This window comes from Megascapheus bottae, chromosome 36 (genome assembly GCF_031878675.1).
Source record: "Megascapheus bottae isolate mThoBot1 chromosome 36, mThoBot2.hap1, whole genome shotgun sequence".
In the NCBI taxonomy this organism is placed as follows: domain Eukaryota; kingdom Metazoa; phylum Chordata; class Mammalia; order Rodentia; family Geomyidae; genus Megascapheus; species Megascapheus bottae.
In genome coordinates, this window is record NC_143544.1 from 5,415,856 (window position 1) to 5,440,978 (window position 25,123).

At 46.4% G+C, this 25,123-nt stretch overlaps 1 protein-coding gene across 3 annotated transcripts in view; it reads left to right on the forward strand.

Moving 5' to 3' along the window:
• Crebbp (CREB binding lysine acetyltransferase) overlaps positions 1 to 23,484 on the forward strand; it is a 123,612-nt gene extending 100,128 nt beyond the window's left edge. For all 3 annotated transcript variants that reach the window (XM_090324898.1, XM_090324899.1, XM_090324897.1), the window contains 11 exons: positions 1,558 to 1,614; positions 5,851 to 5,928; positions 6,201 to 6,268; positions 8,766 to 8,916; positions 9,154 to 9,300; positions 9,910 to 10,023; positions 11,294 to 11,459; positions 11,950 to 12,117; positions 15,927 to 16,088; positions 16,402 to 16,683; positions 18,810 to 23,484. In XM_090324898.1, the coding sequence (XP_090181024.1) occupies positions 1,558 to 1,614; positions 5,851 to 5,928; positions 6,201 to 6,268; positions 8,766 to 8,916; positions 9,154 to 9,300; positions 9,910 to 10,023; positions 11,294 to 11,459; positions 11,950 to 12,117; positions 15,927 to 16,088; positions 16,402 to 16,683; positions 18,810 to 20,960 (3,544 nt within the window). In that variant the 3' untranslated portion in view covers positions 20,961 to 23,484. The remainder of the gene's footprint in view (positions 1 to 1,557; positions 1,615 to 5,850; positions 5,929 to 6,200; positions 6,269 to 8,765; positions 8,917 to 9,153; positions 9,301 to 9,909; positions 10,024 to 11,293; positions 11,460 to 11,949; positions 12,118 to 15,926; positions 16,089 to 16,401; positions 16,684 to 18,809) is intronic.
• The last annotated feature ends 1,639 nt before the right edge of the window (positions 23,485 to 25,123 follow it).

Genomic DNA, 25,123 nt, shown 5'->3' on the forward strand with positions numbered 1-25,123 from the left:
AGAAAACCGTAACTTTTGAGTTAACACCTGAGAACTCAGGTAGCCCTAGTTACAGAAATGGCAGTAGTATACATACCCTATCCTTTGTTTTGGAGTTTTTCTCCAAAGTAAAGCCCCATCCCTTTAAGTGACTAAGCTAATGTAGGTTTCTCTTTCCCTGTTTTCTGACCTCTTTACTGGTGGATTGGTTCGTTGCTCACTTGAATCAAGGTGGAACAAGTGGGTTAAATGAAATCATCCTACATTGGTTAGCCTTTCTCCCAGTGTTTAACCTCCTACAGTTAGTTACCCATGAAAGTACGATAGCCAGAACATGGCAAGAAATTGGAAAAGCACAAATGGTTGGCTCATTTATACATTTAAAACACCCAAGAAAGCCCACATCTGCCTCAACCTTTTCGCATTTTGTGGTCTCTCTCCTCGAGACAGTTTTCTCCAGTCTCCATTCCTTCTGGCCACAAGTTGCTCATTTCTACTATCATTCACTTGCCATTATTCAAACCACAGACTAAAATTCTGCTTATTTCTCTTGTTATCTCCGTTCATTGGTATAATGTATGCATACAAAGTGCATATGTTGAATATTAAATGATTTCCTCGCCCCATTTGTATAACTTTTAAGGTTTTTTTAAAAAATACTTTGACATTTAAGAATAACTTTATTTTTGGGGGCCAGTCCTGGGCTTGAGCTCAGGGCCTGAGCACTGTCCTTGGACTTTCTCAAGCCCAGAGCTCTACCACTTGAGTCTCAGCACCACTTCCGGCTTTTTTTCTATGTATGTGGTAGTGAGGACTTGAACCCAGGTCTTCCTGCGTGCTAGGCAAGCGCTCTGTCATTAGGCCAAACTCCTGACCCCACGTTTTTGTTTTTGTTTTTAAACTGTTGGTTTTTTGTTTTGTTTTTTGTTTTTTGTTTTTTTTGTCTTTTCATTTTTGGCATGGGGGATCAAACCCAGGACATTGCACTTGCTAGGCAAGCGCTTTGCCACTGAGCTACATCCCAGTCCCCAACTTTTAACGTTTGTTTTTTTTTTTTTTTTTTTTGCATATCAGTTAAGATTTTTTACAAGTCAGAAGTAATTGATATGTACGCTCATAACAAAAGGACTATACATAAACCCAAAAGCCCAGCCCTTTTCAGAATTTGGACAGAATCCCTGTGTATGTGACGAACCCTGCATTGCTATATTGTAAAATGTTGTAATTTAATTGTGGTATATCAGTCAAACTTAGTAATCATTCACTATATAGAGACTTAAATGAAAATGGACACATTCGAATCTGGACAATGTAACCGGCATAGACTAGTTTTAATTTGATAAAGCTGGTAGCATATGTGAGGAAGTGCTCCAAGAAATAAAATAAACTAATAAAATATATGAAAAAATAACTGGTAGTGCTTTCTGTAGGATTATACATATGTATTTTGTCGTATATATTTGAGACTGTAGTTAATCATATTTTATTATTTAAAGAACTAGATATAGAATACTCCAACCTGTTAATATGCAGCAAATAAATTTAACTGATTAATATTTTCCTTTTAATTAAAAAAAGAACAATTTCCAAGGATCAATTTGAGAAGAAGAAAAATGACACCCTAGACCCTGAACCGTGAGTATCTCTCTCCTTCTCCCTCCCTCTCTCTCCACATACACACGTACATACACACACAACATACATTTTTTTTGTGTGTGTGGGGGGGGTCATGGGGCTTGAACTTGGCCTGGGCACTGTCCCTGAGCTCTTTAGCTCAAGGCTACCACCCTACCCTTGAGCCAAGCCCCACTTTTCGTTTTCTAGAGGTTAATTGGAGGTAAGAGTCTCAGGTCCTTTTGTGCCCAGGCTTTCTTTGAACCTTAATCCTCACATATCAGCCTCCTGAGTAGCTAGGATTACAGGTTTGAGCCACCGCACCTGGCATATATATAATACATGTATGTATACATATGTGTATATATATATATGTATTATAGATACTATACACACACACACTCTTAATTTGGGTTTCAGATCAGGAAAGTTACTCCTTATGGTAGGGCTGTGGGAGAATTCAGTAGAATGTATTGCCCTGGGGGATTTCTTTTGTGAAGGTGTCCTTTAGATATAGATTATTTTAAATTCAAAAATACTTTAAAATTCAAAAATAGATGTCTCTCCTACATGTTCTGCAATTATTTTAATAATGGAAAGCTTAGATGGACGTTTGTTTTGATTTTTTTTTTTTTGCCAGTCCTGGGACTTAAACTCCAGACCTGAACACTGTCTTTGGACGCATTTTGCTCAAGGCTAGCATTCTGCCCGTTGAGCCACAGTGCTTCTTCCTACTTTCTCTGTGTATGCGGTTCCCAGGAATGAAACTCAGGGCTTCGAGCATGCTAGGCGAGCACACTACCACTACTAGACCAGGTCCTTGCCCCATAGTTGGGCATTTTAGTTTCATTTGAACATTTCATTATTCTCTAGAATAGATTCTAGATTCTCTAGAGACCCACAGGCAGAACTATTTTGTGGAGAGCATCTGATGTCATTGCATTGGATGTGTCAGAAAGAAAACCTTTCCTATAAACACATAATAGGAGCTCGTGTTATTGCCACTGTTCTTTGGTGATGAGAATGTTACATTTCTAAATTTTGAGCTTCTGAAAAGACCAGGGCCTCATGATACTCACTGTTTTCTGTTCTGAACATAAATACCTGTCGAGGGCTGCTGCTTGGACAGTGTAGGCTCCAGCCATATTGGCTGTCTGGGAAATAGGGATTGAGACATGAGATAGGCCCCAGGTGCAGAAGCACGCCCTGCCCTCTTGGCCTCACGCTTCCTAGCTCTGAACAGGTCAAGTGCTGTAGCACTTGTAGGCTACGTTTGGAAATCTAGTTTTACTTGTCTTCACTAGTGCAGGAATCCACGTGTATGATTAAAGAAATACTAGTGCTGATGGAGACTTTGCCACGCACCCACCTGCACCTTCAATAACAACTGGATACTGTTCCGGACTTTTTACCTTGTTACATTTTCTTCTTCCCTCACATGGCTTTTTAGTGTCTTATATTCACTTTTCAGTTTCAGATCTATTCACATGTTGGATGCCAAGCAGTAGAATACATGGATGAAAAAGGGGGTTCCCTTGGTCTGATAGGAGTTGCAGATGAACCACAGTGCAAACAATAGGAGGTACAGTGTAATAGTCCTAGAGATGAGGGTCCCTAGCATAGGCGAAGTGACATCACCACTCAGCTTTCTAGGAAAGGTGATACTCGTTTAGAAGCAGTAACTAGGGAGAAGGACAACATTCTAGACACAAAAGAATGGCAGAACACAGGATATTCAGTGTTGGGTGTGTTCTCTTCCTTCCACGACAGAACAGCTCAGTTAAGGGACATGGTGGCCGCAGGCGTGAACACCACCTGTGGTCCTAGAATAGAGGGGCACAAGACAGCAGTTATTACTAAGAGCTTGGGTCATATGCCAGGAAAGTTTGAGCCACATTATTTTCTGTTGCCCTAAGCCTTCCCAAGATGTTACAGTGGGGGTAAGTCAGTGAGCCAAACATGGTGAAAGTTTGACTTGTATAGTGTCTTTCTTGACATGGGAAGCCTCTTGAGGCAGTTCCTGGGGGCACAGAGTCCCATTGTGAGTTGTGGCTGTGCAGCGTGTTACAGAGAATGTTTCTGCGGGCGTGTATAGGTCTACTCCTGCTGCACCAGTGCACTCGATTGTGCTGTCTGTCCACTTTCTGGGACTTGGAGCAGGCATTTTATTTCCTGTGCCTCTGGCCCATTACCTGTCAGCTTTTTATCTGTTTCCTAAAGCTTTTTGTCTGTGTTTATAGCACAGAAGGAATTGTTTTGTGTCTCCTGAGTCACTCAGTGTGCAAAATCACCTAGAGAAAGTACGGGACTTAAGAATGTATAATAATGGAGGCCGGGAGATTGTCCTAGTGGTAGAGTGCTTGCCTAGCATGCAAGAAGACCCGGGTTCGATTCCTCAGTACCACATACATAGAAAAGTCGAAAGTGTGCTGTAGCTCAAGTGGTCGAGTTCTAGCCTTGAGGAAAAGCCCAAGTACAGTGCTCAGGCCCTGAATTCAAGTGCCAGGACCGCCCCCCCCCCCCAAAAAAAAAGACGAGGAGGAGGGGGTGTTATAATGTCAGAATTATTTACTTTTTGAGGAGAGGGGAAAGGTGTCAGTTCTGGTTTGAACTTAACACCTGGACACTGGCCCTGAGCTAGCACTTGATCACTTGTGTCACAGCTCCACTTCCAACTTTTTGTTTGTTTTTCTGTTTTGGTTGTGGGGCTTGAACTCAGCCTGGACCTTGTCCCTGAGTTCTTCAGCTCAAGGCTACCACCCTACCCCTTGAGTCACAGTAACTACTACTTCCAGATCTCAACTGCCTGAGTAGCTAGGATTATAGGCCTGAGCCGTGTGTGTGTGTGTGTGTGTGTGTGTGTGTGTGTGTGTGTGTGTGTGTGTGTGTGTGTGTGTGTGTGTGTGTGTACGTACGTGTACACACATGCGCACGCGCACCAGTCCTGGGGCTTAAACTCAAACTTAGAGCTTGAGCACTATCCCTGTGCTTCTTTTTGTTCAAAACTAGCACTCTACTACTTGAGCCACAGTGCCACTTCCTGCATTTTGTGTTTATGTAGTGCTGAGGAATCGAACACAGCTTTGGCATGGTAGGCAAGCACTCGACTGCTAAGCCACATTCCCAGGACACACACACACACACACACACACACACACACACACACACACACACACTTATTTTTTTGTTGGATAGTTGGAGATAAGAGTCCCTGGGCTGGGAATGTGGCTGCTTATTATACCTGAATTATCCTGGGTTTGATTCCTCAGTACCCATAAACAGAAAAGGCCAGAAATGGCCCTGTGGCTCAAGTGATACAGCAGCAGCCTTGAGCACCAAGAAGCTCAGAAACAGAGCTCAGGAAAGAGTGGGAGGACGGGTGAAGCAAAGGAAAAAAAAAAACAAGAGTCTTATAGACTTTCCTGTCCAAGCTAGCCTTAAGCTATGATCCTCAGATCTTAGCCTCCTGAGTAGCTGGGAATACAGGACTAAGCCACTGGTTCCTGGCTGTGCAACATTAAAAAAAAATTCTATAATAGCCGTACACAGGTGGCTTACACCTATAATCCTAGCTACTTAGAAGGCTGAGATCTGAGGATTGTGGTTCAAAGCCAGCCACGGGAAGAAAGTTCGTGGGACTCTTGTCTCCAGTTAACCACCTTAAAAGTCAGAAGTGGACCTGTGTCTCAAGTGGTGGATCACTAGCCTTGAGCAGATACGACTCAGGGATATCATCAAGCCCTGAGGTCAAGCCCCAGGAATGGCACCAAAAGTAAATAAACTTTCACTACTGGTTGCAAGGGAGACTGGAGGGGAAAGTTAAGCAATTGTACAAATAAAAAGAGAAAGACTGGCTGAGCATAGTGGTACACGCCTGCAATTTCAGCACTTGGGAAGCTGAAGCAGTAGCATAACAAGTTCAGGGCCAGCCTGACCTACATAGCAAAACCCTATCTCCAAACAACAGAAAAGAAGATCTATTTCTCTCAATAGAAATTGTCTTGATCCCTTCTTTGTAGGGAAAATAAGTCATATAGTGAATGTCAGAGATAATCAAGAGTGACCCAGAGCTGTGTGCTAGTACTTAGGATGCTGAATTTTGAGAATTACAGTTTGAAGCCATCCCAGGCCGGAAAGTCTGTGAGCCTCTTATCTCCGATTAACCACCCCCAAAAAGTGACTCAGAAAACATTCAGGTTCTAGTACAGACTTGCATCTCTGTGACACTGTGTAAGACTGCACTTTCTTGTCTTCCAGTTTTGTTGATTGTAAGGAATGTGGCCGGAAGATGCATCAGATTTGTGTTTTGCACTATGACATCATTTGGCCTTCAGGGTGAGTAACTCCTAGGATCCCAGGGAAAAGGCAAATCACGGCCGTGATGGCCATGTCTTCTACATTGTTGTCAACAAGAGCTCAGCAAGTAAGAAAGATGGTAGTTGGTTCTAAATTTAAGCCTTAAGTGTTTGCCTGCTTTAGCAATTACAGAATCAAAACTGTCTGGCTTTTCACTTTATACAATAATGTAATTGAACTGCCAATGAAATATTTTAATGTTGCATTGGTGTGGTAACATAATCTGATCATACCCATTATTTATTTTGCAGCTTTGTATGTGACAACTGTTTGAAGAAAACTGGTAGACCTCGAAAAGAAAACAAATTCAGTGCTAAGAGTAAGTTTGTAGATGATTTGTGTTTCCTGGATTGCACATATCTTCTCTCATACCTCTCAACATGTTTGAGCTTAGTTGTCAAAGGTTGTCGTTTTCTCTTGGATTAAATCATTTGGATCCTTACATGAATGCCACTTTGTATGGTCATTCCTCAATGCTAGAGCTCTACCACTTGAGTTTCAGCACCACTTCTGGCTTTTTTCTATGTATGTGGTACCAAGGAATTGAACCTGGGTCTTTGTGCATGCTAGGCAAGCATTCTAACCACTAGGCTAAACTCCAAGCCTGGTCATTCAATATTTTGACTAAAAGTTTAGAAAGCTTTGAAGGTAAACTGTGTACATTGTGAGAGAACATTTGACACCAGATCCTGCTGTAGTTGCTTAGAAGTCATACCCCACACAGATGGGGCTCCAGAGTCCCAGGAGTATGGCCAAGGGACTGAATTGGAAACTGTTTCATTCATTCATGACTTGTCTTGGGGCTTGAACTCAGAACCTACACACTGTCCCTGAGCTTCTTTTGCTCAAGGATAGTGCTCTACCACTTGAGCTAGCACTACTTCCAGCTGTTTTAGAGTGTTTATTGGAGATAGGGTCTCATAATTTTTTTTAAATCCAAGATGGCTTCAAACTGTGATCTTCACATCTAAGCCTCCTGATTAACTAGGATTACAGATGTGAGCCACCAGTTGCCTGGCTTGGAAACCACTCCTTAATGAGAACTTGAGGATTTTCTTCAAGGGTTTCCGCACAGAGGTTCTGTGTGCCCCCACAAGGTTCTGTGTACCACATCTCTGCTTCTGGGAATGCTCTTACCTAGCCTGGAGCATTAGGCTAAGTATACGATTCAGCCTTGACTTCTCAGCTTTGTGGAGTGTGGGTGTCCATTAGCTGGAAAATATATATCTAATTCACTCCCTTATTTTGATAGGCTTGCAGATTTTTTTATATATATTTTTATTGTAATTAATAAAAGGGTTACATGATATTTGCCAGATAGAAGGTGCATTAATTCACATACATTGAAATCAAGATTATTTAAATTTTCTAGGTACCTAGAAAGGAATAAGTGTTCTTCTAAGATCCCAAATAAAATCTCCAGGTTCTTCAGTGCCCGGGCTGGCTTTGAACCTTGATTGTCAAGATCTCAACCTACTGAGTAGCTAGGATTATAGGCGTGAGCCACTGTGCCCCACAAATTTACTTCTTATATTCCTCACTAATGTAGAAAAAATTTAAAAGTGAATAGAGAAGAAAACTTCTTTTAAATTGTATTCAAAAATTCCATTACTATGTGCAGGGCTATAAAAAAAAAACTCTTATCTCACAGGGATGAGAGTGTAGCCCAGTGGTGGAGTGCTTGCCTAGCATACAAAGGCCCTGGGATGGATTCTTCAGTACCACCTATAACAGAAAAAGCCAGAAGTGGTGCTGTGGCTCAAGTGGTAGAGTGCTAGCCTTGAACAAAAGAAGCCCAGGGACAGTCAGTACCCAGGCCCTGAATTCAAGCCCCAGGACTGGCACAAACACATGCACTCACACCCCCAAAAAAAGATAACAAAAGTCCTTGTAGTTTGTTTTTTCCTCTCGTAGGAATCCTCTGTACTGTGGCTAACATTTTAACTCCCTATTAACTGTCATTATGGTCACCTGGGACTGGCTCTAAATCAATAGGGAAAGTTGCGCAGCCAGTCTAGGACAGGCCATCTTGTTGTGGTAGCAGTGAAACTGCCTAAGACTGACCCTGAGTCTTTTCTGCCTCTCTTTAGGTAACTAGAGCGCTCATAAAGTTGAGTCATTGGCCCTGGAATGTTCCATGCTATTTCAGACTAGGTAGTGCTAGGAGGAGACTTCAGTCATAAGCTGAACTTGCGCCCTCTCTTGAAGGGTATACCATGACCAGATACTGGTAAAGCTTCCGAAGTACAGTTCTGGGCAAGAGGCTGGTGACAGTCGGTGGGAAATGATTGGGAAATCAGCTTGCCCTATAGGAGGCTTTTGCTTAGCCAAGCAGAGCTAGAACAAGTCTTCTCTCACAGGCTACTTCCCAGCTGCCAGTCCCAGGGTCAGAAGCAAGAGGCCAGGAGGAGGAAGACACAGCCTGCTTTCCTCTGACCTAGTACTATAGGATTGTCGGATTTGGGCTCTTCTTTCCCTTAGTGTTAGAAAAGATATGAAAGGCTCAAGTGGTAGAATTGGGTGCCAGCCATGAGTGCAAGAGCATGAGACCCTGAGTTCAAGCCCCAAGACCAGACACAAAAAAGTAAAAAGGCAGGAAAATGTGGGCAGACATTTTGTCCTCAGGATGCAGAGTGCTCGGGATCCCACAGTCCACTTTCTTTCATTTAAAAAAAAAAAAAAAAAGTGGCAACCAGACAGACCAGACACCTTCTGTAATTAGAGATTAGTTCTTTGAAAAACGCACTGTGCTGAAAGAATGGGTCCCAAATTCCAGCATTCCTCTCTAAGCCCTCTCCCTACACATGGACTTCTAGGACTGCAGACCACACGATTGGGAAACCACTTGGAAGACCGAGTGAACAAGTTTTTGCGACGACAGAATCATCCAGAAGCCGGAGAAGTTTTTGTCAGAGTAGTCGCCAGCTCGGACAAGACTGTGGAGGTCAAGCCTGGGATGAAGTCACGGTTTGTGTGTTCTCCTTCTAAAATGCAGGGGGAATGATCCCTTATGCCCCCTGAGCAGGGCTAAGAAGGCTTCAGGGCAGCTAGCACATGCAGCCAGCCCGAGTGTACAGTTCTGAGGAGGAGGAAGAGCTGGAGCACAGCTGTGAGTCTGCTCTGGTCATCGTCCCGAGGCGTGACGGAGCCTTCTTCACCTTGTAAACAATGGCATTTTAACCCTTCCTCTGGGCTTTATTCCAGGTTTGTGGATTCAGGGGAAATGTCAGAATCTTTCCCATATCGAACCAAAGCACTCTTTGCTTTTGAGGAAATTGATGGAGTGGATGTGTGCTTTTTTGGAATGCACGTGCAGGAATATGGCTCTGATTGTCCTCCGCCAAATACAAGGTAGTCTTCTATCCCTTGCGTCCTTGAGTGTGTCATTCATTGTTTTGGGTATGAACAAGAATTAGGTGTTTTAGAGGAACTGTATACTTTGTTACTGGGTTAAAGTAAGCCACAATTAACTAGCCAAACCAATTAACTTCGTTGGTCATTGACTGAGTGGGGTATAAAGGGTCTTGGTGGCACATTTCTGCTATGAGTATCATGGCTTTAGTCTTGCTTTGTGTCATCAGATCGGATTTCTAACAGTAGCGTGGGTGGGGGTGGGCAGCAGCTGGATGTACTTGGTCACATAGTATTTCTACCCTGTTAGTTCAGATTCTATCTGAACTAGAAGTGAAAGCTTCTTGGAAGTGACTTCTCGCCCGCCCATTTTCCCTAGACTTCCTTTGTCCCTCTTGGGAATGTGCTGGGCCATTCTCTTGTTCTGCAACAAAATGATTTCTGTTAACTTGGATGGTTGCCGGGACTGTGATTAGGGTCTTGTCACATCCTGTTGGGTGGCCACTATAACCATTATCAAAGCAGCTTATTCTTGGTGGCTATTTGGATGCTGGATTCAAGTTTGGAAGATACCATATATTAAAAATGACACCTCCACCCCACCCACAGGCGTGTGTACATATCTTACCTGGACAGTATTCATTTCTTCCGGCCCCGTTGCCTCCGGACAGCTGTTTACCATGAGATCCTTATTGGATACCTAGAATATGTGAAGAAATTGGGGTAAGTTTTGGATTAAGTTATTTAGTCTTTTCCTTGTCTGTATGTTTATGGAATAAGATGGGTGTTTTTGTTTTTTTCTGTTGGTCATGGAGCTTGAACTCTAGGCCTGGGCATTGCCCCTGAGCTCTTCAGCTCAAGGCTAATGCCCTGTCCTACAGGGCCACTTCCAGTTTTCTGGACTTCAGTGCTTGGACTGGCTTTGAACCTTGATCCTCAGATCTCAGCCTCCTGAATAGCTAGGATTACAGGCGTGAGCCACTATGTCCGGCTAAGTTTGATTTTTGGTTTGTTCCTCCTTCCTTTCCCCCCTCCCCAGTCCTGAGCTTGAACTTAGGGCCTGAGCACTGTCCTTGGACCCTTTTTCCTCAAGGCTAGAGCTCTGCCACTTGAGCCATAGCAACACTTCCGGCTTTTTCTATGTATGTGGTACCGAGGAATCAAACTCAGGTCTTCATGCATGCTAGGCAAGCACTCTACCACTAGGCCAAACACCCGGCCCTCATTTAAAGTTTTTATGTGTTTTTATTTCTAACATAAAAATTAGAAATGTCTTGAGACACCTTCCAAATACAGATCTGCTTCTGTCCGGTCCTGAATGGACACAGTACAAGCTATTTGCCTGCCTTTGCAGATCACTTGCATTCCTTTCTCAAATGTGAAAAGGTTACATTTGAGCAAAGTGTCTTGAACGCAATGAATGAGATTTTTTTTTATGTTAACCTTCAAGAGAGATGGAACAAAACTTTTTCCAGTGTGCAGGAAGTAATGGACAAATTCAGTGCTTCACTTGTCTTGCCAAGCCAGTGGGTTAGTTGGCAGGCTCTCTCATAAGTTCAGGGGTCATCTGTGACATTGACTCCGACCTGGGTGTACACTTTTGAGAGTAAACTGCTTCATGTAGGGCTGGGAGTCTGACCTAGTTTAGAGTGCTTGCCTGGCATGAAGAAGACCTGGGTTCAGTTCCTCGGTAACATGTACATAGAAAAAGCCAGAAATCGTACAGTGGCCCAAGTGGTAGAGGGCTTACCTTGAGAAAGCCCAAGAACAATGCCCAGACCCTGATTTCAAGCCCCAGGACTGGCTAAATAAATAAAATGCTTCAGATAGTGTGCAGGCAGTAAAAGAGTCCACCTTATCCTTTAACCCCTAGTGGACTGCTTTGCAGCCCTTGTTTCCTTTTTTCCTCATATTTCTGTCCCATTCTTCAGCTGTAATTCCTTGAAAGAAAAGCACAACTAACTCATCACTCCTTCTGTCTGACCTGCTGCAGGTATGTAACAGGGCACATATGGGCCTGTCCCCCAAGTGAAGGAGACGACTACATCTTCCACTGTCATCCCCCTGACCAGAAAATCCCAAAGCCGAAGCGACTGCAGGAGTGGTACAAGAAGATGCTGGACAAAGCATTTGCCGAGCGGATCATTCACGACTACAAGGTACTCCCTGCTAAAGGAGCAAGGCTTTGCTGCAGCCAACTGACATCTTTTTCTCTTGTGGTCACATACTTTATAATTAGGTTCATCTACAAAGATGAAAGCAAAAACAACTGGGCTCATGCATATACCTGTAATCCTAGCTACTCAAAAGTCTGAGATCTGAGGATCACAGTGTGAAGCCATCCTCAACAGGAAAGTGTGTGAAACTCAAAAAGCTGAAAGTGGAGGTGTGGTTTAAGTTTAGTCATAAGCTTAAACCATTGAGTGAAAGTGGAAGGATTATGGATTTAGTTCAGTGGAAGCTACTTGACTGGACAGAACAAGGCCCTGAGTTTGGTCCTTAGCTCTGCAGCAAAAAGAAAATGGAGACACATCTGTGCTGTCGATTGGAGCAGTACCATCAATGCATCCACTGGAGTTGGTGGCCCTTGGTAAGGTCCCCAGCAACCTGTAGACCCTCATCTCATCTCTGTGCTTTGCCTTCTCTCAGGACATACTCAAGCAAGCAAATGAAGACAGGCTTACAAGTGCCAAGGAGTTGCCATATTTTGAAGGAGATTTCTGGCCCAATGTATTGGAAGAGAGCATCAAGGAGCTAGAACAAGAAGAAGAAGAGAGGAAAAAAGAAGAGAGCACTGCAGCTAGTGAGACCCCTGAGGTACAAGCCCTCCCCAAGTCTTCCTACTGCTTCTTCTTAGCGCTGGGGAGGGAGTACATGCCACCAGGTTCTTTTTTTTTTTTTTTTTTTTTTCTTTTTTAAAAAAATTTTTTTTATTGTAATTAGTAAAAGGGTTACATGATATTTGCCAGATAGAAGGTGCATTAATTCACATACATTGATACCCTTTCACATGTCTCCCCCCCACACACACACCCTACCACCGGGTTCTTTCTCCACACCATCCACAACAGAAGTTGGACCTGGGGCTTTGTTCAGTGCAACATGTAGGTAAGGGAAGGAAAGTAAGGGGAAGGTATCTTGTTGAGAGTGGAGGTGTGCACAAGAGAGTTACGCAGAAGGCCCTCAGTTGCCATGCTTTGTTCCTGACTTTTGTAGAATGTATGTGCAGCATGTTGTATGTGTAGCATGTTGTATGTGCCTTCTTATACTCAGCTTGTTCACTGGTGAGTGTCCAAGTGTTCCAGACAGTGCAGCCTGAACCCCAGCCAGGAGGAGTAATGAGAGAAGACTGGGGAGTTGGGGAATCTTCCCATTGCTATGTTGAAATTGCAAAGCATTATAAAGTTATCTTGAGTAGTACAGGATGGTGTAGAAATTGAGATGTAGCTGTAAAATGTACAGTGAATCTTTGAGAGTTGCAGTCTCAAAACTTGGAAGCAGTCTTTGTAGCATATGAGGAAAAAGCCAAAATCGAAGATGGCCTCCTACAGGGCTGAAATCACTGTGTTGTTACTGTTGCCTCTGCTGTAGCCTGGGAGAGGTTAAAAATGATCTGAGGAGGGGCTGGGAGTTTGGCCTAGTGGTAAAGGGCTTGCCTAACATGCATGAAGACCCAGGTTCAATTCCTTGGTACCACATACGTAAAAAATAAGCCGGGAGTGGTGCTGAGGCTCAAGTGGTAGAGTGCTAGCCTTGAGAAAGTCCAAGGACAGTGCTCAGGCCCTGAGCTCAAGCCCAGGACCGGCAAAAAAAAAAAAAAAAGATCTGAGGACATACTCTACTGAAATGCCTCGGAATGCCCCCAAAGGCAGGAGACTGATGCTCGAGACTTGGCTGGGCTAGAGTTGGTATATATAACATTGTAGTGTGGCATCAGCAGCTTCACCTCACGCACACCATGCACCTTAGATTATACTGGGGAGACAGTGCCTGGCCTCCAGGCACCAGGGACTGGTGCCTCTTCTGGTCCTGGCTGTGCATGAGGGATGTCCTTAATTGTGGTTGGTTCAGAAAACAAGATAAAAAGAAGTGGGCAGGTAGACTTGTTCATTTTGTGTGTCCAGTTAAATGGAGACAACAATGCCCTTTCCTCAGGGGTACCTAGGATGTGAGGTTACTTTAGAGCAGAGGTATACTTCTTTTCTATTAAAAATCAGGCTGTTGTTTAGAGCCTGTAGCTCATACCTGTAACTCAGGAGGGCTGAGATGTGAGGATTGTTTTCCATATACATCCTGGCAGAAAAGTTTGTAAGACTCAGCCTTAATTTACTACCAAAAAGCCAGAAACAGCTATGGCTCAAGTGGCAGAGTGCTAGCCTTGAACACAGAACCTTAGGGATAGCACCCAGGACGGGGGTGGGGGGGCACACACAGGGGATTAGATTCTCAACTTCCCAGAAATTGGGGAAAGCTCATAGTAGTGTCGGTGTAAAGATGCTACAACTTCATGTGTACACCTTAGCTGTGAGGGATGGGGTACCACAGTGAAGACCAGCATGCACAGGTAAAATTCCAAGGGAAAAAGTCTACTGTTCCAAATGGGGGGAAAAAAATGAGAGGGGTGCTGGTCATTGATGACACACCTGTGATCCTAGCTCCTCAGGACACTGAAGTCTAGAGAATCAGGGTTCAAAACCAACCAGCCCATGTAGATAATCAGTAACCACAAACAAACAAAAACAGCAACAACAACAAAAAACTGAAAGGGTGATTCAAGGGTAGAGAATTAGCATCACAAACATGAGGTCCTAAGTTCAAATCCAGTACTATCCTCTCCCCTACCACTAGTATCAAAAAAAAAACTATTATTTAACTGCAGATTCTAAATTTTGTTTCATGAATTTTTTGAGGGGGCTGCATGTCAGTTGTGGGACTTGAACTCAGGTCCTGGGCGCTGTCCCTGATCTCTTCTTCAGCTTCAGGCTAGCATTCTACCACTTTGAGCCATAGGACCACTTTGGGTGTTCTGGTGGTTCCCCAATAACAGTCCAGAGACCTTCCTGCCTGCACTGACTTTAAACCATGATCTCAAATCGCAGCCTCCTGAGTAGCTGGGATTACAGATGGGCGCAAAATCAGTGTCCAAGCATTTCATTAAAATGCACTTTTATGTTTTGAGCATTTTCAGGGTTAACAGAAAACTTGAGCAAAGTTTTTTTTTTTTTGCCAGTCCTGGGCTTGAGCTCAGGGCCTGAGCACTGTCCTTGGACTTTCTCAAGGCTAGAACTCTACCACTTGAGCCTCAGCACCACTTCCGGCTTTTTTTCTATATATGTGGTACCAAGGAATCGAACCCGGGTCTTCATGCATGCTAGGCAAGCACTTTAACCACTAGGCCAAACTCCTGGCCCCTTGAGCAAAGTTTTACTATCACCTGTATACAATTTCTCCTGTTATTAAATCCTACATATTGTTAATACATTGGTTGCAGTGAATGAGCCAGTATCGATACACTTTGTTCTGACTTTCATCTCTGCTCCAGGGTCCTATCCAGAACCCCATATCACATGTAGTCATGCCTCCTCTGTCTTCTCTTTCTACTAGCAGGGCCTCTAGCCTCTTCTTGCTGTGGCCTAAGAGAGAGCTGGGTGCTGCGTCCTCCTCCCTAGAGCGTGTGTTGAATGCGTGTGTTGAATGCGTGTGCACACAGGCACGGATGTCCTTCCTATCCACCTCTGCTGATTAGACATGATGTGATGGCAAACCTGGAATGTTGGGACTAAGAAACAGAAAACATTATCAGAGGGTTGAGAGTGTGTCCTAGTGGTAGAGTGCTGACCTAGCATGCACAAAACCCTGGGTTCAGTTCCTTTGTACCACACACCCAGAAAAAGCCAGAAATGGCACTGTACTAGCCTTGGGCAAAAAAATTTCCAAGAACAGTGCCCAGGCTCTGAGTTCAAGCCCCAGGACTGGCACAAAAAAAAAAAAACAAAAAACCTGCTCCTGCTCTGGTTTGCTTTAAAGACTCCCCCAAGTTCAGGATGAGTGAAAACCAGTTTCTTTCCAGAGCTAGGAGCATTAGAGCCTTTGGCCTGAACTGTGAGCCCAGTAATTAGAGCACTAACAGTGGGCTGCAGACCTAACAGGAAAGCGCCAGAAGATTTCTTGCCTGATACAGTTCATAAGAGGAAGAGGAAGCCCCATAGTGTGCACAGCACAGCTTTTCCCTGTTCACATCTTTCTGTGCCTCCTGCTGCACGTGCGCGCGCGCGCGCACACACACACACTATATTCAGGTCCCTTCTCAAAGCAGAGAAAAAGCTATAGGACGCAGCATGTGCAGCAGCCAGTGGAACACTGGGAGCAATGAGAGAACTGTGCCGCCTTCCATTTGTTAGATAATGGCATCCTGAGTATTTTTTCCCTTGAGAGGGATGGTAACATGACAGACACTGCTTCCAGCCTCTGAGTGTTCCTTAGACATCTTCTGAAGGTAACCCATGGCCTGGGTGCAGGTTTGCAGGTTCAGTCTGCCTGGCAGTTCCTTGACTTAGGCCGGGCTCGCTGGCACCTCACAGCTTGGGATCTGTGCATTTGTCTGACAACCTTGCATGTGATTGCAGGGAAGTCAGGGTGACAGCAAGAACGCCAAGAAGAAGAACAACAAGAAGACCAACAAGAATAAAAGCAGCATTAGCCGTGCAAACAAGAAGAAGCCCAGTATGCCCAACGTGTCCAATGACCTGTCCCAGAAGCTCTATGCCACCATGGAGAAGCACAAAGAGGTAACGTGCAGGCCAGGTGGGAGGGGCTGGGATGCTTTGGGCCCATGAGCAGCAGCAATTCTTTCTCTGCCAAGAGGAGGCAGAAGGCACAAAGACGGCTTTCCAGGGGCTCCTTTTGTGAGAATGTGGTGAGGAGGAGGGCCACCTGGAAACTGGAAGCCCTAACTGGCCAGTTTGGTCATGCCATGTTACTGAGAGGAGCCTGGGCTTCAAGCTAGTGCCAGCATCAGCCACTCTCCTGTTCTGCAGGCAGAAGTGGCCCTGTGCCTGCCTGCATTGTCCCTCTTGGAGTTAATGCAGCTCCTCTCTGCAGGTCTTCTTTGTGATTCACCTGCATGCTGGGCCTGTCATCAACACCCTGCCCCCCATCGTGGACCCTGACCCCCTGCTCAGCTGCGACCTAATGGATGGACGGGATGCCTTCCTCACGCTGGCCAGAGACAAACACTGGGAGTTCTCTTCCTTGCGCCGCTCTAAGTGGTCCACACTGTGCATGCTGGTGGAGCTGCACACCCAGGGTCAGGACCGTTTCGTCTACACATGCAATGAGTGCAAACACCATGTGGAAACACGCTGGCACTGTACCGTGTGTGAGGTAGGCCTCCCTCTTACCACAGCTGCAAACAGTACAGAGTCCCACCTAGCACCCATGACAGTGAATTGGTATCTTTGTGCAGCAAAATTTGTACTGATCTTCTCAGGATAAGGAGCTCTGCTGTCTTCGTCCCAACTCATGTTTGGCCCATTGGCCCGGGTACCTTGAGCTGAGGCAGTCTGACTGTAGGAGCCCACAGGCACACTCTACAGAGCAGGTTCATAGGGAGGTGCTGGATTCCTGCTTCCTGGAGATTCCAGATCAGGGTTAGGGGTTCCCTGTGTCGTCCCCATAGCATGTCATATACCTGTGGTCAGGGTTTTAAATCCTTCAAGCAAGTCCCAAGGGCCAGCTTGCTGCCTTCCACTAAAAGCAATTTGGTGCTGATTTGTGTGAGGCTTACATGTTCTGGACAGGCTAAATTCTGCCCTGTACCTGTCTGGCCTTCCCACCTTGATCCACTTTTCAATGCTTCTCTGTCCTCTTGTGTTTGTTTGTTTTGTCACCAATCCTGGGACTTGAACTCAGGGCCTGGGCAGTATCCTTGAACATTCTTTGCTCAAGGCTAACACTCTGCCACTTGAGCCACAGCACTACTTCTGGCTTTTTCTGTGCATGTGGTACCAAGGAATCAAACCCAGGTCTTCATGCATGGTAGGCAGACACTCTACCACTAGACCATATTCCCAGCCCCTCTCCATCCTCTTTTTAATTTGCTAATATGTTATATTATGTGGGGTTTTTGGGTTTTTTGTTTTAGCTTTTTTGGGTTTTTTTCCTGGTCTTTTGCCTTGAACTCAGGACCTGGGCACTGTCCTTGGACTTTTCTCAATGCTAGAGCTGTGCCACTTGAGCCACAGCACCATTTCTGGCTTTTTTCTATGTATGAGATACCAAGGAATCAAACCCAGGTCATTGTGTATGCTAGGCAAGCACTCTACCACTAGGCCAAACTCCTGGCCACACCTTTTTCTTTGAGAATGAAGTCCCACGTGCCCTGTTATGCTTAGAACAATGGCTGTAGGGACCAATGCTAAGCTACTCAGGAGTCTGAGATCTGAGGATCGCAGGTAAAAGCCAGCTCTGGCACTAAAGTCCATGAGACTCTTTTCTCCAATTAACCACTAAAAAGCCAGGACTGGCGCTATGTCTCAGGAGGTAGAGCGATAGCCTTGAGCTGAAGAGCTCAGGGCCAGCGGCCAGGCCCAGAGTTCTAGAGTTCAAGCACCACACTGACGAGGAAGAAAAAAAGAAAGATGGCTCTAAGGCTGGAAATGTGGCTTAGGAAGGGTGCTTGCCTAGCATGCATGAAGCCCTGGGTTTGATTCCTTGGCACTACATAAACAGAAAAGGCCAGACGTGGGGCTGGGAAATTGGCCTAGTGGTACAGTGCTTGCCTAGCATGCACAAAGACCAGAGTTCAATTCCTTGGTACCACATACATAGAAAAAAGCGGGAAGTGGTGCTACAGCTCTACTGGTAGAGCTCTGGCCTTGAGAAAGTCCAAGGACAGTGCTCAGGCTCTGAGCTCAACCCCAGGACTGGCCAAAAAAAAAAGGGGAGGGGGCAGACGTGGAGCTGTGGCTCACATGATAGAGCACTAGCCTTGAGCAGAAGCAGCTCAGGAACAATACCCAGGCCCTGAGTTCAGGTCCCAGGACTGACGAAAAAAAAAAAAATAATTAAATGGCTGTGGCATTCTTCTTTTTTTTTTTTTTTTTGCCAGTCCTGGGCTTGGGCTCAGGGCCTGAGCACTGTCCTTGGACTTTCTCAAGGCTAGAACTCTACCACTTGAGCCTCAGCACCACTTCCGGCTTTGTTCTATGTATGTGGTACCGAGGAATCGAACCCGGGTCTTCATGCATGCTAGGCAAGCACTTTAACCACTAGGCCAAACTCCCGGCCCCGCTGTGGCATTCTTCTGTCTGCACTCACTGGGCCTTCCAGAGGTAGAGCCCTGATTCTTTTTTCTCAGTAGAGGAAGCAAAGAAGGAGGAGGGTCCAGTGTCCATTGCCTGGGAACTTTGGCAGACATTACATTCAGGCATGAGCTTGCTCAGGCCCGTGTGCAGACCGCTTGTGCTGGACCTGTGCTTCTGCTGACCATTCCTTTTGCTTGTCCGCAGGACTATGACCTTTGTATCAACTGCTACAACACAAAGAGCCACACCCACAAGATGGTGAAGTGGGGCCTGGGCCTAGATGATGAGGGCAGCAGCCAGGGCGAGCCACAGTCCAAGAGTCCCCAGGAGTCCCGGCGCCTGAGCATCCAGCGCTGCATCCAGTCCCTGGTGCACGCCTGCCAGTGCCGCAATGCCAACTGCTCGCTGCCATCCTGCCAGAAGATGAAGCGGGTCGTGCAGCACACGAAGGGCTGCAAGCGCAAGACCAACGGAGGCTGCCCTGTGTGCAAGCAGCTCATTGCCCTCTGCTGCTACCACGCCAAACACTGCCAAGAAAACAAATGTCCTGTGCCCTTCTGCCTCAACATCAAACACAAGCTCCGCCAGCAGCAGATTCAGCACCGCCTGCAGCAGGCCCAACTCATGCGCCGGCGGATGGCCACCATGAACACCCGCAATGTGCCTCAGCAGAGTTTGCCTTCTCCTACCTCAGCACCGCCTGGGACCCCCACACAGCAGCCCAGCACGCCCCAGACGCCACAGCCCCCTCCCCAGCCCCAGCCCTCGCCAGTGAGCATGTCACCAGCCGGCTTTCCCAGTGTGGCCCGGACTCAACCTCCTACATCCGTGTCCACAGGGAAGCCCACCAACCAGGTGCCGGCCCCCCCGCCCCCTGCCCAGCCCCCACCTGCCGCGGTAGAAGCTGCCCGGCAAATCGAGCGTGAGGCCCAGCAGCAGCAGCACCTGTACCGAGTGAACATCAACAATGGCATGCCCCCAGGCCGCCCAGGCATGGGGACTCCTGGGAGCCAGATGGCCCTGAATGTGCCCCGGCCCAACCAGGTCAGCGGGCCTGTGATGCCCAACATGCCACCTGGGCAGTGGCAGCAGGCACCCATTCCCCAGCAGCAACCAATGCCAGGCATGCCAAGGCCTGTGATGTCCATGCAGGCTCAACCAGCGGTGGCTGGGCCACGGATGCCCAATGTCCAGCCACCCAGAAGCATCTCACCCAGCGCCCTGCAAGACCTGCTACGGACCCTGAAGTCGCCCAGCTCCCCTCAGCAGCAGCAGCAGGTGTTGAACATCCTCAAATCCAACCCGCAGCTCATGGCAGCTTTCATCAAACAGCGCACAGCCAAGTATGTGGCCAGTCAGCCCGGCATGCAGCCCCAGCCCGGCCTCCAGCCCCAGCCCGGCCTCCAGCCCCAGCCCGGCATGCACCAGCAGCCTGGCTTGCAGAACCTGAATGCCATGCAAGCTGGTGTGCCACGGCCTGGTGTGCCTCCACAGCAGCAGGCAATGGGAGGCCTGAACCCCCAGGGACAGGCCCTCAACATCATGAACCCAGGTCACAACCCCAACATGGCAAGCATGAATCCACAGTACCGAGAGATGCTGAGGAGGCAGCTCTTACAGCAGCAGCAACAGCAGCAGCAACAGCAGCAGCAGCAGCAGCAGCAACAACAGCAGCAGAACAGCGCCAGCATGGCGGGGGGCATGACCGGGCATAGCCAGTTTCAGCAGCCACAAGGACCTGGAGGCTACGCCCCAGCCATGCAGCAACAGCGCATGCAGCAGCATCTCCCCATCCAGGGCAGCTCCATGGGCCAGATGGCCGCTCAGATGGGACAGCTTGGCCAGATGGGGCAACCTGGGCTGGGGGCCGACAGTACCCCCAATATCCAGCAGGCCCTACAGCAGCGGATTCTGCAACAACAGCAGATGAAGCAGCAGATCGGGTCCCCAGGCCAACCGAACCCCATGAGCCCCCAGCAGCACATGCTCTCAGGACAGCCACAGGCCTCCCATCTCCCTGGCCAGCAGATCGCCACATCCCTTAGTAACCAGGTGCGATCTCCAGCCCCTGTCCAGTCTCCACGGCCCCAGTCCCAGCCTCCACATTCCAGCCCATCACCACGGATACAGCCCCAGCCTTCACCACACCACGTCTCTCCCCAGACTGGTTCTCCTCATCCTGGACTTTCAGTCACCATGGCCAGCTCCATGGATCAGGGACATCTGGGGAACCCTGAACAGAGTGCAATGCTCCCTCAGCTGAACACGCCCAGTAGGGGTGCCCTGTCCAGTGAACTGGCTCTGGTCGGTGACACCACGGGAGACACGCTAGAAAAGTTTGTGGAGGGTTTGTAGCATTATGAGAGCATCACTTTTTTTTTTCCCCTTTCACATTCTTGGACCTTTTGTACTGAAACTTCAGGCATCTAGGCTAATCTTTTTATCCCTGGATGGAACTGCGACTTCCAAGCTATGGAAGGGTGGATTGATGTTTAAAGAAACAATACAAAGAATATATTTTTTTGTTAAAAACCAGTTGATTTAAATATCTGGTCTCTCTCTCTTTTTTTTCCCCGTTTTGTTTTTGTTTTGGGGGGAGGGGTCGTTTGGATTCTTTTTGTCGACATTGCTGGTGACTCATGCCTTTTTTTAATGGGAAAAACAAGTTCATTATATTCATATTTTTTATTTGTATTTTCAAGACTTTAAACATTTATGTTTGAAAATGAGAAGAAAAATAATATTCGGAAACTGGTTCCTGAATTAATGCATCTTATAATGTATCCCGGTAACTGTCTTGATGTTGCGGGAAGATTTTTTTCTATAGTGAACTCTGTGGGCATCTCCAAGTATTACCCTGGACGATAGGAATTGACTCCGGCGTGCACACACGTACACACCCACACACATCTATCTATACATGCTGGCTTAAGCCAAACTCTTGTCTTGCAGATGTAGAAATTGTTGCTTTGTTTCTCTGATAAAACTGGTTTTAGACAAAAATAGGGATGATCAGTCTCCTTAGACCATGCTAATGCTAATAGAGAAGAAGCATTCATTTCTTTCTTCTATGTGAAACTTGAAATGAGGAAAAGCAATTCTAGTGTAAATCATGCAAGCGCTATAATTACTATAAATAAGAAAATTGAAGATTCAATCACTGTATAGAATGGTAAAGTACCAACTCATTTCTTATATCATATTGTTAAATAAACTGTGTGCAACAGACAAAAAGGGTGGTCCTTCTTGAATTCATGTACATGGTATTAACACTTAGTGTTCGGGGTTTTTTTGTTATGAAAATGCTGTTTTCAACATTGTATTTGGACTATGCATGTGTTTTTTTTCCCATTGTATATAAAGTATCGCTTAAAATTGATATAAATTACTGAAGTTTTTAATATGTATTCTGTTCTTTAAGATCCCTGTAAGAATGTTTAAGGTTTTTATTTATTTATATATATTTTTGGAGTCTGTTCTTTGTAAGACATGGTTCTGATTGTTCGCTCAGAGTGGAGAGGCTGGGGCTGCGGTCATGGTGGCACTGTGGGTGGCAGCTGGGAAGCGTGCCAGGCTGGCCACCTTCCTTCCCAGACAGGTGGCAGCTTGGCACTAGCCGTGCGTATTGGATGCTCACAGGTGAATTTTGTCCATGCCACGCGGGGCTTCTGAGGCAGCCCTTTGTCCTTCCTCCTGTTGTAGCCAGCTGTCTCTTTGGGGAGGATTCCTGCTCTTTCTTCAGGCAGCCCCTCCCCCTTCTATACACAAACCCCAGATTCGATGCAAAAGGGTGCTCATGGAACTTCAGGTGGCTCCTGACCCCCTTCCCCCCCAAACCCTTTGTCCAGTAGGGAGGGCGCCTCCATCCACCTGACTTCTGGGACCTCAGTGAGGCCCCCACAGGCCATGAGCCACCTGGAACAGATGTTCTATGGTCCTACCACTAGGCCAGCTGTGGGTGACCTTACTGAGTACAGTGACTCAAAAAGATTGCAAACCCAGTGTAGAGGACCATCCACAGGGGACTGAAGGTAGCCCCCTGGTCTGCTGCTCCCTCTTCCCCCTCCCCTGGAACTTTTTGTAATCCCTGTCTTCCAGCCAAAGGGGTGGTTTTAGGTGGGGGTAGGGATTGAGGTGTTAACTGTAGAAATCATGGCCCAGATAGCTTCCCTTTTGACCCAAACGTTCACAGAAGTATTTTCAGAATACATCATACTGGATTTGGGAATCTAAATTTGAGGAAACTTTCCAAGAACTACTTGGAAGGGTGCAATGTAGTATTAGCACAGAGTTTTGAGTCGATTTTAATTATGTGGATTTGATAAACCAGGTAAAGGTAAGGCCACCACCTAGCATTCCCGACCCACCCCCATCTCCACCCTGTCCTCTGCCTCCAGAACCTGCCATCCTGCTCAACTTGCACATTTGCGATCCTCTTCAGAATCCCCTTCTCTGCCGATGGGGGATTCCTGAGCCATGTGTTCAAACCAGAAGTGGAACCGGAGCCCTGGAGAAGCTGTTCCAAGCTCACGCTCAGAGGTGGTGCTCGCCATTGTGCAGGCCATTTAACGTGGGCAGTGGAGACATCTTTTTCAGGTTATCCTGGAATTCAAAACTCTATGTACCAACCTCTTCCTTGTTGGAATCTGCATCCTATGCAACTGTCCATCCAGGTGTCAATGGATGTGGCGAAGGGTGTGGGCTATGGATACTACTAACCTTAAACTTGTCCTAAGGAAATTTCTGTAAGAGCTGGAGAGCCCAGACGCTGTGTCTCATGCTGTATACTTGAGAGGAGAAGAGAAAAAGTCCTATATTTGTGATCAAAAAGAGGGAACTTGAAATGTGCTGGTGTTTATAATAAAAGCTGGTAAAACTGCTTGGATTCAAAGATGGTTCCGATTGGCTAATGACCCTTAGCATTAGCTCAGCTCTAGTCCCTGAAAGGCCAGAGATCCCAGTTGAGTTTGTCTATACCGAGCATGGATGGGTTTTGCGACTGTCTTGGAGAGTCTAACATTTAAGAGCTGAGCCGAATGAAATCTGTGGATAACTTCTGCTTCTCTGCGCCAGTTGGAGGTGAAGTTTTCTATTTCTTTTGGTTGTAAAATGGAGCCAAAGATTTTTCCAGTGAAAAGACATAAGGTTAGTACTACATGGCATAGAGTTTAAAAAAAAAAAGTGGCTCACATCTGTAATCCTAGCTACTCAGGAGGCTGAGATCTGAGGATCCCAGTTCAAAGCCAGCCTGGGCACTAAGGTCTTTGAGACTCTTATTTCCAATTAACCACTAGAAAACTGGAAGTGGTGCTATGGCTCATATGGGGACGTTCTTAACATAGGACAGTGTGCTGGGTACAAAGGGGATCTGTAGTCATCCTGTATGGGCATTTGTAGGAATGGGGATAAAGTTGTCCAGAGACCACAAAGACTTATCTCCCTAGGGAGACAGATACTTATTTTCCCTCCACTAGCCAAAAACTACATCATTGTACACTGTAATAAGTCAAGGGTGGGTGGCCCACAGGCCACAGGTACCTTGCAGCTGATTCTAATGGTCCATAGAACTGCTAACATGCTCCCCTCTGTTCATAGAGGATTTGGTTAGCAATGTACTGGCTATGATTTTTTTTTTGCCTGTCCTGGGCCTTGAACTCAGGACCTGGGCACTATTCTTGACCACTTGAGCCACAACACCACTTCTGACTTTTTCCTGTGTATGTGGTACAGAGGAATTGAACCCACGACTTCATGCATGCTAGACAAGCAATCACTAGACCACACTTCCAACCCCATGATCTTTTTTTTTTCTTCACTAAAAAATTCAAAAAAAGAAATATGCTATTAAGAAATATGCCAGACACTGGTAGCTCATGCCTGTAATTCTAGCTACTCCGGAGGAGGAAATCTGAGAGGATCTCCATTCAAAGCCAGCCCTGGCACAAAAGTCTGTGAAATTCATCTCCAATTCACCCCCGGAAAACCCAGAAGTGATAATGTGGCTCAAGTGGTAGAGCGCTAGCCTTGAGCTGAAGAGTTCAGGGACAGCGCCCAGGCCCAGAGTTTAAGCCCCACAACCAACAAAAAGGTGGCCTCTGTGAGATTTAGGGGACCAAGAAACAGCCCCCTGACATCACTACCCTGGCAAGGAGCCCTGGACCCGGAGCAAAGACCTCCGCCTTAAACGTGAGTGAATTCCCCAGTTTTCTCCCTAGGTGGATAAGGAAAAGATAAGAAAAGCATTAGAGTATATGACATGTTTACCTAGATTCATTCTACCCTAGCTGTCAGGAGGAAAATCAATGGGCCAGTGACGATGAAGTTCAGAAACCATCAAGGGCAGAGGAGAGAATCCTAGCCTGGTAACTTCTCCAGGTCAAGTTCACCACGCCCACTGGGAAAAGCAAGAGTATCACCATAAATGCTAACAGGTCTGCCTGTTTGGTATGTACTAGCTAACTTTGTTTTTGGTGTGTGTGCGTGTGTTTTTGTTTTTTGTCTTTTGTTTTTGCCAGTCC